The sequence below is a fragment of the Heliconius melpomene genome, chromosome 20 (genome assembly GCF_056956725.1).
Source record: "Heliconius melpomene rosina isolate 202511_hmr_F chromosome 20, ASM5695672v1, whole genome shotgun sequence".
Classification (NCBI taxonomy): domain Eukaryota; kingdom Metazoa; phylum Arthropoda; class Insecta; order Lepidoptera; family Nymphalidae; genus Heliconius; species Heliconius melpomene.
This window is the reverse complement of record NC_140408.1, coordinates 13,445,003-13,458,741: the sequence shown is the minus strand read 5'-3', so window position 1 is coordinate 13,458,741 and position 13,739 is coordinate 13,445,003. Positions and strand designations below refer to the sequence as shown.

Here is a 13,739-nt window from a genome sequence, read left to right as displayed (position 1 = left end):
TTATAGGTATGTCTGTCTGTCGGTGGGTCAAGATCATTTTCTCTCATCGTCGGCATCATCTCCCATCAACTATCCTGCTCTACAATCTCTTGGACCACAGAAAAAAACATATATGCGTTGAATTTAAAAAGCTTTTAATAACCCTTTTTAAATTCGTCACGTAATCAAAACCTATGGGGTACTTCCTGTTTAGTTATATTTATAGAATCAGACACTTCTCAAGGAGGAATATACAGTACAAATAAAAATAAATCCGAAAGCTTAAGTTTATCCACTTTTATATGTTGTACTTACTGTTGAACTACAATCGTAAAATTGGTGCAGAACCCTCGGTGGCCGAGCCCGCACTCGCACTTGACCGATTTTTTTGTTGTTGTTATACTTATATTATTTGTAACATCAAAAGATACGGAAAATGTTCTCGCTACACTTCAGTTGCTTTAAGTTTTGACATGGATGCTTAGTTTTAAATGCTCTTTAATTCTTTTCTCTTATAATTTTATTTTTTCTTAAAATATTGACTTTATTTTAGGGACTTTATTTTTGTGTTGTTTAAAATATTATAAATCTCTGGCCGTCGTGTGATGCAGGCGCACCAGCGAGCGACTGAAAACAAAACCTTTAGGGGTTTGATTAGCACTCGCTGGACTGACATATTTAATATTTTCATTTTCGTACTCTGATAACGAGCCAAATCGCGGCGTTGAGTTCCGCCACTCAACACGCAGTGCCTTAAAGACTACAGCGGAAAATGGGGAACAAAAATGTATTGGAAAGGAATATTTTAACACAAGGTTCCGATTGTAAACTATGCTCTGGGCGGGATACAGTTAAAAAAATAAAAACATATTTTTTTGTCCAATTGTAACCTAGTGTCAATGTACTCTGATCACCCTTTCTGGCCAGTTTTGAGAACTTTACATACTGCGCAGCGGAACACAACGCCGCGCTTATTTTGGGCACACAAGGGAAACCGACACCACTTAATTATAATCAGTCCTCCGATTTGGAATCGAACCCGCAATCATCGCGTTGTCACTGTGACGCTTTCCCACTGCGTCACGTCGACCTTAAAATATTATACATGAAATACAAAATGTGAAATATTAATTCTCGAATGCAGCCCTTCATTGAAGGGTTAATTAATTGACTAATGTACATTAACACGACGAATTTTAGTCTTTCACGCTATGCTAATAAGATTTATAATCGAATGACAGACAGTTTTTAATGTTTGGTAATTCCCCAATTTTGCAGAAAATTGGCAATTTCGGAGTTTTAAAGAACAATAGTTTGGATTATTTGAGGGAAATGCAATTTTTTGAGCTTCACGAATATGGCATATTATGTTATATATTGCAGGATAGGCAGAGAGAACTTAGTATCAAGACGGGAGTTAGGTAGACGCGGGGTAGAGTCCCGCTACTGAAAGATGAGGCGGTGCGTGGTTAACAGTGTGTTGTAAATCGTAACACTAGGTTCCCTCTGCCTTTCCTGCCCCATGCGGGATACATCGTGAAGCAAAAAAATACTCCACCCACTACGCCACTACCACCTTAACCACTAAGAGGTTGTGTAAATGAAACTGGTTCATTAAGGATTCGGAAAATGAAACTCAATCATATTATTCCATCGCGTTTAGGGGACCGCTCCATGCAACTCACCTGACCTGAATGTATTATTTGGTCCGAGGGTCATTGTGGCGCAACGACACAACGTCTGGCTGTAAAAGCGACGGTTGTAGGTTCGATTCCCGCTCAAAGGAATGAAACATTTTCATTTCCTCAGTCTGGTAACAAGGTAACTGGTGACGTTTACTTCCGCTACAGAATTCGCAATATCTGGAAAATTGGGAGAATGGTCAATGGAGTGTATTAAAAATTGATTCGTCTGCCTATCCTGCTACATGCGGGATGCCGTGTAAAGTAAAAAAAAAACCATATTATTCCATCGTTTTTAGGGGACCGCTCTATGTAACTCACCTGATCTGAATGTATTATTCGGCTCAAGGGGGCGAATTTTACAAAACACTGACTAAAATACGAACGAAAATGAAAATGTCGGGTTTACACAGCAAAGTTAATTTAAATTCTTCTGTTGCTTTTTGTTTTATGGTTGTGGTTGAGTTGTCTTGGTAAAAATTTTAAAGGGAAGCTTGTGGGTTCGATTCAATTAATTTTTTTTATGTTGTCAGTTATTTTTCCCATATTAATCAAAGATGTGGTTACCGAATTCGATATGAATGTTTCGGATAGTATCGAATAAAGTCGCCTTTAAATGAGATTTTTTGTTTTGATTTCGATTATGAAATATTGCTGAATCGAATAGTGAAAGATTTGAAGAACTTGTTTCTAGAAAAAAAATACTAAATAGATTCTACAAGAAATATTTTTTTCAAAAATCTAACACCATTGGGATTTTTAAAAATAATGGTCTAGTAACTCAATCAAAATTATCCGAAACTAACTGAAATTCCGAAATAATTTAATTAACAAAATCGAAATCGATACATATACTTAAATGTTACATCTTTAACGTTTGTGATATAAATATCATTAAAAAACATATTTAAAAAAAAATCCTAAAATGAAATCGCTCTGGCAACGAGGCATAGTGCAGCAATTTACTTCTACTACTCAACAAGCAATGAATCAAGTTTTTTTTTTATGGAAAAAGGGCAAGGCAAACAAGCGTTCGGGTCACCTGTTGGTGATCACCGCCTGGTGAAGTCTAATGGAGAACAGAGATTCTTAACACTAGGTGCCCAGGTTCCCTGTGCCTACCCTGTGTACCCAAAGGGTTGCTCTACCCATCTTTATAATAATAAAATTTGATAATATTGTATCGTCTGTCCCTCACAGATTTGAGTTATAACATGATTGAACAAATTAATTTTGTTACGTTTCCGAGCACTCGAGTGTTCAATTGACGAAATATTAATTAGCGATTAGGCGAGGGGGGCGGGTTACATTGAAATATTTACGATTTTATTTGTGGATATTTGTTGTGTAGGTTTTTCTTTGTTTTTATTGTCTGTATTGTCTTTGTACAATAAAAAAGCCAAATGTAACCAAAGAAACCAGTTCTAACAGAAGAGATGTCATCTTAAGGTACACCGTCCCGATTCCGATTCCTGCAAGTGAGAACCAAACCCACAACCTTCGCGCTTACAGTCGGATAGGGTGCCACTGTGAAATATCTCACTCTTTTTCAATGTCGAATTCATTCATCACTTGCTTTACTTTTTAAGACGCTTCTATTCTTTTTTCTTTTCTTTTTGTCAGATTCCCATTGTATCCCGTATATAACTTGGAAGTCTTTGGAACACACTCCGTTCCCATTCACAGATTTCCTTTCTCCATTCTCCGCCGATTTCTTTGGGGCATTGTGTATTGAGTGGCGTAACTAAATGCCGCGCTTTGTCTCGTTACAGCTTCTATTTTCGCCACCATGTAATAAAATCTAGAATCAGTTGGATTAGATAGTAGATATTATCTAAGTGAATTCCAATATTAATCAATAACTGGTGCTAATAATATTAGAAGACAAGGTCCATTAAACATGTATTAAACAAACACATTAGTTTAATTGGCATTAACGTATTGGTAGTTAAATTGATATGAAAGCGGATTACAGTGAGTGACTCCACTGGGTATATTGTTTTTTTTAGTTGACAGACATTGCGTGTTGAACGGCGTAACACAACGCCGTGTTGCATATTTATGGCTACAGTTAAGTAATAGACTATGTTTCATAATAAAATTTTTGAGATAAGACCAAGTAAACGATGCAAGTGGTCAAACCTCATGTGAGAAAATGAAATATTGAGGCCAGTCGTGGAAGAAAGGAATGTTTTAACACTTCCTTCTGTAGTATGAAAAGTCTCAATTTTTAAGTTTTTATTCATCCTCTGATCTTCAACCTAACAGGGAACAGAGAATTTTAACACTATGTTACCTCTGGCTACCTTGTTTCTGTGAGCGTGAAGCTAAAAATATTTGCGTCCGTATTAAAAACATAAAGATATTCAGTAATATGTAAGAATTGCAAATGCCTTAGGTACCCTACATTAGTACTCGTATCGCTGAACCAGCACAGCACACCTGGTGATTTAAAAACAATGACTTATAACAATAGAATGTATAAGGCGTCTTAAATAACAAGCGTTAGCGTTTCGGTCGTTTGTTTTATACGAGTTTTAGCATTCGACTTCGTTTGTGTTTTTTGATTTTATTTTCTTTTTAGCTACTTGCTGTATTCCGACGATAGCAAGGTAGAGGGAACCTAGAGTCAAGTCACTCCATATCCCGCTTTCCGCTCTCGCTCGGAATTTACTGTATAATCGATACAGATACTATCGATTTTATATGTATCTATCTTATATATTAACTTTTTTAGTTACTAGAGTGGTATTCGTCTATATTAGTGTTTGATTGATGATATCCATGAATACCTTAATAATGGTGATTCACGAATCATTTGCCTCGGGACTTGTTAAAAATGCATTAGAATATATTTTTAATCGGTCGGTAAAATTGGGCAAAATTACCCTTTGCTTGACTTGAATTATACTATTAGGTGAAGGTCGTAGGATCGATACTTGTAGGTAGAATAAGGTATCTTTATTTTTACAGCTTCACTTTTTATCCAATATACCACTATAGACAGAAGGAGCTCAAGTGTCAAGTGTGGTTTACTCTATTCTCCGCTTACTGCCCGAATTTGTGATATTGTTTGTTGAGTGACAGAACTCTTTGTCTTATTTAATAATTTCACCACAAAATTGTAGATCATTTTAATTATTGTTGTCTTTGTTTTATTAATTGTTTATTTTGTACCTACTGTTTAGGTTAATATTGAATTAATTGAATTATCTTAGTCGTTAAAATTAAACTCAAACAAGTGGTTATTAGGGTAAGCTATCGAAACCACATAAGCTTAATATTAATTTGTTTTTTTAATTTGTAATCTGTAATAGAGTAGAAAGCGACTGTAACCGTGACTGATTGTGGGTTCAATTCCCACTCGACGAAGTGAAATATTTAATATTTTCTTTTCCTCGGTCTGATAACGAGGCAAAGCGTGGCGTTGAATTTTTCCACTCAACAGTGAACTCGCAATGTCTCCAGAATTCAACGGAATATTGGGAACGAAAGTGTCTTACTGGGAACGGAGTGTCTTCACACTAGGTACCCAGGTTCCCCCTACTTAAGACCAGAGAATAAGGAGGTTATCCATTTTAATACTACAGTCCACGCAAACAACGCTACGAGTGACGACTATTTCATATTACATTATATAATTTTAGAATGAATTTAGTCTGTTATATATTATGTATGTATATTTATATGAATTATTGTAATATATCAGCGCTGAGTGCTGCTGTAACGCGCCAAATTAACTCTCGACACGTTAATACGATTAGTTTTACTGATCAACGCCACGGACGAGTGGAATTGCTAAACACTAATGTGCTGGCTTTGGTAAAGGATAATATTTGAATTTGTAATGTTAGTATATATTTGGGTTAGTGGTGTATTTGGTAGGGGTCGCAGGTACAAATCCTTTTTGTGGGTATAGTTATACATTTAATATATTAGATTTTAGCTGCAGCGGTTTTCAACTGATTAAACTCTGACCGCAGGTGCCCAGTGTACTACATAAGAAATGATTAACGTGATTTAATAGGGTTCCTCGACTGTCCAACACCAGAAAAATTGTACAATTCGGTCTTGTTCAGTAGTTCCTGAAATTAGCACGTTCAACCAAACAAACTCTTTAGAGTCTTTCTCATTTTCATTTAAAAGAATTTCTAAAGCATTTTCGAAATCAAAGGCAATTTGAAATTTGCTCCGAAACGTCCAGTGCTGCTAGTGAAAGGCTCGTCAAAATCTGCAAGACCGTTATCAAGTTAGTTCAAACAGATGGGCAGATTAACAAAGATTTTGTAACTTGCAACGTTATCTTGCTTTATCAACATTAAAAAATAAAATAAAATGATGGTCTGATTTATCTATTTCACTATATAAGTCTTGGAAACGGCTGAATTAATTTTAGAAAAACTTTTATAGACACATTAATTGTTTCTTGAGTACAGTATAGTAAGTTTGCATACAGGTATATTTAGTATCAAAATAAATATATTAATAACTTTAGTTTTACGTTGTATCCCGCACACAGCAGGGCAGAAGGAATCTGAGAATCTACCTTTAAAACACTCCGTACCCATTAAAACAAGTGATAATGGAAGTCGTTTCCTCACTTTCCGCTGATATCTGTAGCCATTGCAAATTAAGTGGGGGATCTCAACACTGCGCTTTACCTTGTGTCAACAGCGAATAAATGAAAATATTAAAAAAAAATATTTCTCCTAGAGGGAATCGAACACACAATCTGTCCGTTTACAATCACACGCTTTTGCCCCCGCAATATTTATTTATCCTTTAAATAGAAAAAAATTGCCTTGAAAAATATTTTTTTTCAATATGAACTAGTAGTTATTGGTATAGCTACCAAGTTTTTAACTCATTTAAAATCGTAATTAACTTTCGCAAATAAGTAACTGCCCCATTTTCATATAAAGTCTCCTAATATACTTACTTAATTAAAAATCCTACTTTCTAATTAAACAACGAACTAAAATAGCAAATCTCTCATAACCTGAACCTTGTACCGCAAATGCAATTTTTTTTCGTCATTCTCGCTGATATAAATAAGTTTGAACAAAACAGCCTTTACAACCTAGCCGCTCTATTAGACTTGGCCTTTGTTAACCCTGCACAATGGTGGTTCCCATTCCTGCCCATTCGTATGTGCATTTCCCTTATTTTCAACGTAGAATGTCATATTGCATTGGTTCTTTCTCTCTTTTTATATTGGTTTTCATGTGATTAATTAAAAATCTGGGTCCCAGAGTAGGTCGTTGTGGTACACCTCATGTTGTTTTATCGTTCTGTATGGGCGATCGATGTATTTTTTTAGGATTTCTTGTTATTTTTTCTTTTATATTTTTAAGAGGATTCAAGAGGGTTTTATTTTTTTTATTTTAACTCGTAAACAAGCCAGAAAAGTTACATTTATGTAACTTCAGTGTTTAGGAAAGGCAATAACATACTTAGTAATAAATAGATCGTCTTCACTTTTTGGCGATTTCTGAGACATGTTGTTGATATTATATTTCTAATTAAAAGCTTCTTAAATTGAAAAAAAAAAACAGCATTACCTATTTTACGGCACAGTGTTAAGATTCTCCGTTCCCCGCTTAAATATTATTTATTATTATGAGTTATGATTTATAACCTCTATTTTTTACAGGTGGAGGATGTACGTTTCCAGCAGAGTGGACGGGTAGCTGGTTCCAATCTGGCTACATTGGTCTCATCGCGATCAACTCCACCCACATACAGTCCAAGGGAGAGTGTTCAGAGACGGAATCGTATGACAAGTTCCTCCTTTATGATAGGTATGTAATTTTTTTTTCAGGTTTATCCTGTATCGAGAATACCTCAGGGTAATAATTTATTATATTGAATATGAAAATACTTCACTATATTTTCAGTACATTAATTAATTTTAACAAATTTTGTAACGTAGCGTCTGTTTTTTTAAGCACTTTCATTTTAAAGAGCAACGTAACGAATCAATTATGAAAAGCCTCATTGAATATTTTTAACATTTTTAATGTGTTATTTCACACTTATTACATAATAATATTAAAAGGCGCGAGTTCAGATTCCGCTACGATTAATTTTTTATGCTTATTCTAAAGATTATTGATTTAAACTTTAATATATGTTTAAATTTTGTAATTTCAGGAGTTACGAATGCTACAGGTGTATGGTGATACACGAGAAACACAAATATGTACTGCAGTATAAAGAAAGTAAGTGAAATTGATAGCCGTTTTTGAACTGTTTAGGCGTAGAGTTTTATTATTTCCTTTCTTTCTATATATTTTGTATTATGCATACTTCTGTAAAAAAAGGCACCTTCATGCTGTATCCTGCATATAGAAGGGGGTTAGCCGAGGGAACTTAGTGCTAAGAAACTCCGTTATTTACTTTTCGTTCAATTTTCGATTACATAGCGGCTAGATGAAAATAATTTAAATATAACAATTCTCCGAGTGGGATGGAACATACGACCATCGCATTTGCAGCAAGAATGAGAAGCTGTTCCAATGTGCCACATCATTTTACTTTAATCTTTAAGAGAGATTGAATCTCGTGGGTTTAACCTCTCTATTAGCAGTCGGTCACACGTATCTAGACCAGGTCAGTCAGTCGAGTCGAGTCAAATCGTTACAATGTTAACACGTTGACTTATCGGTTATTAGGAGTATGAAAGCAACCTACTTTGCCTAGATACCTCGTTGTATTAACCCCGTTTGACTCTTGAGGATCAATTTGTCACCTACATATGTATTTGTAGTAAAAAGTGGGGAACGGCGGGTATATACTTGAAACAATGTGAAACTTTCTTTGTATTTACATTGCAATTTTTTTTCAGCATTCTGCAGTCAAAAGGACTCGCTGTCATCTATCTGCGAGGAGATCAGCGGAGATGCTCCTCTGTACTCCATGTTCAGGAAGGACCCGAGGCCCGAGCCCGAGTCGTGTCCGTTCCACCCTGCGCCATTCACGTTTACATATAGCAGGTATTGTTTTATTCACTTTTATTGTTTTATTTTATTTGTTTTATTGTTTTATTTTATATTTATTTGTTTATTTATTTAGATTAACCAATGGTAATAACATAACATAAAAACTCTTTTTTTCATACTTGAAAATTGCTCAAATAACAAATAAATTCGGCGGAATGTCGGGAACGGAAATGTCGTTATGGGAACGGAGTGTTTAAACACTAATTTCCCATGTTTCCTGTGGGTAAATATCCACCCTTATTGTACTGTCTGAACCCCCATATAGCAGATACGTAACAGGGCAGAGAGAACTTAGTGTGAAGACACTCCGTTCCTCACGCACCGCTCTATCGTTGCCACATAGACCAAGGCATACGAAGATATTGCGTGCCGACTGGTGGATCCTTAACCGCCCTTTATCTTGTGCGGGAAGTGAAAATAATTCATTATTCCCGAGAGGGAATAGAACCCGCAACCGTCGCGTTCACTGCCGCCAAACCTCCATAGATTTATACATCAATTTATCAATCAATATTGGTTTAATTAGGAGAACTAGTAGATTCCAGCGAAAATATAAATATTAGAAATGAATATATTTGAGTTACGTTTTTTAAAATATATGTATGTCACGATAAAAAGTTTTATTTATTTCAACATGATTTTGTACTCCTATTGAACACAAGTGTATGTCGAGTATTTCGTTTTATTTTGTATGTAGGTCTCATCTCTGTATCTTTAATTAAACACGTTGATAATATTGATAGATTGAGGTCATGGTGGCGCAAAGGGACTTGTGAGTTCGATACCCACTCGGGGGAATGATTAAGTTCTAATTGTTTTTATTTTCCCGCTTTGGTACACAAAGCGCGGCGTTAAACTCCGCCACTCAACGCGTTGAATCACGCACCGGGCGGTACCCGGTTCCGATGCATGATGTCTATTAATAGTTTAATTAATAATGCCGGATTGTAGCATGCAACAAGATTGCTTAACCTGCTCGTGAAGACTAATGACGAGACATTCTATTTCCATATTTTTAAATTAATGTTTCATTTATAATTTATTTATTCCAAATATTTTACCAGCATTTAACAAATTTTACTATGTTTTCAGAGGTTCAGGAGATTGTGTATATCCGCCGTCGCGGGCGGAGTCCTGCACTGATGATTCGAGGTTACTACTTCGCTACATGGCGTGCCCGGATGTACCGGGGACTGAGAGTAACGGTAGGTTTTGATGATTACTTTTTGGTTTCTATAGTAATTGAAGAAATTGTCACGTTCCACCTGACACGAGTAAGTGAGCGAGAGCTGCTCATGAACATTTTCAGAACGGCATTTAAGATATTTGATAATCCGCCCTGTTGAAAAACTCAACATTGTAATTATCTGGAAACACTTCTGGTGGTAGTTGGTTCCATAATTTGCATGTGCGGAGAAAACATCTAGCGTACCGGGCAGTTGAGTTGACCCAGGGACACAGGTGGTGAGGGTTGCAAAATGCATCTTTCTCTATTTCATTAGACTACATACCTACATACTAATAATAAATATATTTTTTGTTTTCAGTGGAAGAACTAGTTTGCCTTGCGACGTGGAAGGAAGGCTCCACGAGGTACCTGGTCGGTCAAATATCACAGGTCCAAAGGAGGAATTCCATAGCATCAGATGAAGATACTTATAGGTAATATATGATTTTTCAACAGCCTTCATTCAGGTTTTTCATATCTATCTATTTAAGTCTTATCTCATATCTTATAACTGGGAAGTTAGTGTGATGACACTCCGTACCCATTAAGACACTTGCGTTCCCGATATTTGTATTGATGCTGATATGTATATCCATATAATCCGTTTTTTCCATTAATGCCTAAGTAATAATTACCTTTGTTATAATTTCTATGTTATGTCTATTTCCAGATGTTTCATCTACAAAGGGCAGCACGGTGATAAAAGTACGTCATACATTATAGCTCAATCCGGCGACGCTACTTGCAACGGCCTCTCGTCGCCAACTGACGGCAGTCGAACTATGAAACTTACTACTAGTGAGTCGTCTTTTTACTAATTTCTTGTTGTTTTTTTTTAATATTAAACCATATTGTAGCACAAGTGTGTGAATGTGAACGCGACAAGTTGTGGGTTCAATTTCTAAACGAGGAAATGACATTTTTAATATTTTCATTTCTTCGCTCTGGTAAGAAAACAAAGCGTGGCTTTCAGTTCCGCCACTCAACTCGCAATGCCTGCAGAATAAAAGAAAAGAAAAATCTGAGAGTCAAATCTGCGAAAAAACAGTTCAAAAAACTTTGCCTCATATATATAATAATATATTTATTTTATTTTATTTTAGGTGACGACGAACACAACAGATGTCATTTTCCAAATTGGATAGTCGAACACCACAAGTGGTACAGCTTAGATCACACGCACCAATATCGATTTACAACCAAAAATGCTACTTTAAAGGTAATTATGTTGAAATATTAGTGCAAGATTGGTCGTTTTAGTTGGATTTGTATCTGCTTCTATTGAATAATATAGCTTTAATTTTTATTTTTAGAACATTGTTATATATTAAACAAAAAAACCTTTCATAGCGGCCCTTTTAACGTAAATATCTTATAATGACAACGAAAACTCTAAATTCCTGTAATTTTCTTAAAAAATCAAATATTTATAGAAATATGTAAGTAATGTGATTAATTTGTGGAAAATAAAAATATTTGATACCATTCTCAAAATAAAAGCGACTTAACCTTTTATTTTGAGAACAGTATTATTGTATTTTTTTCTTATCTATATTTTAGAGATTTAGATAAAAAATAAATTAATTTCTTTTCTCATTTTCCACAGATAATGAATACAGACGGTTCATTCGATGAGAAACGTCTCGTGTGTCACTCGATTTTAGAACAAAAGGATAATAAGCATATAAAATTAGTGGCGCATGTCACTAAGGGATGGTGAGTGAGAGTTCTTTTTACGCTTTTCCAGTGATCATGGGTTCAATTATTTTATTTTAACTTCACGCTATATCCCACATAGGAAGCTAGTGTTAAGTCACTTCGTTCTCCATGCACCGCCCTATTTTCACGAAAATTTATTTTTATTACATGAAATAAACATAGAAATGAAAATAATTCATTTTCCTGTATCTGTTCTCATTTAGACACTTCCGTTGACCACTATTGTGATGTATTTTTAGTACAGAACTAGGCGGAAAGTGAGGAGCGGAATGTCTTATCACTAGGTTCCCTTTCCCTATCCTGTTACATGCGGGATGCTGCGTGAAGCTGAAAAAGAAAATACACATTTAGTTCCCAACACAATCCAGTACAATAGATGTAATGTGGTATAATTGATGCTTTATTATTTTGTCATTTCCTTTTCTTTCCTCTTTCTAGTATGTCAGGCCACGTGTGCCTCAAGTTCTACCATCGCGAAGGCAACGTTCTAGAACTGCAACAGGGCTCAGAGCTGTGGGAACAGCCTCAAGACGCGTGTACTGAATCTGGAAATCCACCGTTTGTTACATTGATAAGTGAGTATTAGTTCTTAGTACCTGTATTATAGTAGGAAAAGATCTTGAGTACATTACGGTTGATGAGTGGTGGTTACAGTGAAGTTTACGCTTTCTGACGTTAGCGTGTCTTCGGGAAGATAATAATCAAAAGTAAGAAAAATGATTAAATCAAAGCATCTACACCTAACATCACGGCCACGACACAAGGGCTGTACTCGATTGATATATTTCTTTATTAATATACTAGGCTTTTTCACACAATATGGTGATCTAGATGAGACAGGGAATCTAGTGTTAAGACACTCTGTTCCCCACTTTCCAAGGCATTGTTTGTTGAGTGCTGTCAATGCCGCGCTTTGCCTTGACACCAGAGCGAAGAAATTAAAATACAAATTTTAATAAATATTTAATTCGTTCGGGTGGGGATCGAACCCACAACCAGTCACGTTTACAGTCAGAATTTGTGCCCTTGTGACTCGACTGGTCTCTGTGGGTTGCATAGAAACAGTTAACTTCCTTGATAAATGGACTATCCAATAACCTGTTTGTTTGTTGTCGTTAGACAATCGGATAATTGAACGCGAAACGCCGTGGTTGGTAGTCCGAATAATTGGGAATCCGTATAACTAAGTTTCTACTGTACGTACGAAATAACTTTATAATGTATTATGTATATTTTTTAATATACTTATCCTTTCTTTCAGCGACCACGCCCACCCCCATGCCCTGTCCCATAGCCGGACGATACAGTGTTATCAACTCTTTGGCGGATCGACGGAGAAGAAGACAGCAGTTGGGCAATGGTGGGAAAAAATCTTTGTTGATTTTTGCTTTTCAGCTTCAGACGGGCAGAGAGAATCTAGAATTACAACACTCCGTTTCCCACATTCCATGACAATTTTCCATCTATATATTAGCCCCTTTTGTGTTTTGTTATGCTTGATGTATAAGCTATATTACTGTAAAGTATCATCTCAATCCGTTCAGTAGTTTCTACGTGAAAGTGGAAGAAACATGCATTCTCACAAACTTTCAAAATTATAATATTAAAAAGAAGAAAGTCTAATATATTATACATATTTACATACAAGTCAATTTCAACTAATTAATAAAATATTCCAGGCGACTCCGACACCGAGACAGCGGCAGAGTGTGTGTCGGGAGACTACGAGAGCGCGAGCATCGGTTGCGGACACTCGCAGGACACCATTGAGTTTAAGTCCGCTTGCTCTAGCACCGGTGAGTGTTGATTACTTCTAATTTTATTTAAAATTTATATAGGTTATTTCAAGTAATTCTTGTCATAAAAAAAATAAAAGTGAGTAGTGTCAGTTTGTAATGGGTAGGAAAGCAGTTCTGCTGAGAACACTTTCAGATAAGCGGCTTCACTGATTTTTAGGCAGTTTTAAGTTTGAGTGTTTTTTTATGTAACTCAGTTCATAAATAAAAAAGTTATGTGTATAAGTTTCATTAAATTGTCTGAAACTTAGCCCTTATGGGCTAGAAAAAACTAAAGTTTCAGAAAGTTTATTAATAATAATAAAATTATTTGATCTTATGAGTGGGTCATTAT

General features: G+C 35.6%; 1 protein-coding gene across 2 annotated transcripts in view; it reads left to right on the top strand.

The window, feature by feature from the left end:
- LOC146528109 (uncharacterized) overlaps window positions 1-13,739 on the top strand; it is a 154,383-nt gene that overhangs the window by 136,583 nt on the left and 4,061 nt on the right. For both annotated transcript variants that reach the window (XR_014879142.1, XM_085204046.1), the window contains exons 3-13: window positions 7,315-7,462; window positions 7,815-7,882; window positions 8,509-8,656; window positions 9,755-9,867; window positions 10,210-10,324; window positions 10,561-10,688; window positions 10,994-11,109; window positions 11,497-11,606; window positions 12,048-12,184; window positions 12,871-12,969; window positions 13,289-13,405. Coding sequence is in view for 1 of the 2 variants with exons in the window: in XM_085204046.1 (XP_085060172.1) it covers window positions 7,315-7,462; window positions 7,815-7,882; window positions 8,509-8,656; window positions 9,755-9,867; window positions 10,210-10,324; window positions 10,561-10,688; window positions 10,994-11,109; window positions 11,497-11,606; window positions 12,048-12,184; window positions 12,871-12,969; window positions 13,289-13,405 (1,299 nt within the window). In the remaining variant the exon portion in view is untranslated. The remainder of the gene's footprint in view (window positions 1-7,314; window positions 7,463-7,814; window positions 7,883-8,508; window positions 8,657-9,754; window positions 9,868-10,209; window positions 10,325-10,560; window positions 10,689-10,993; window positions 11,110-11,496; window positions 11,607-12,047; window positions 12,185-12,870; window positions 12,970-13,288; window positions 13,406-13,739) is intronic.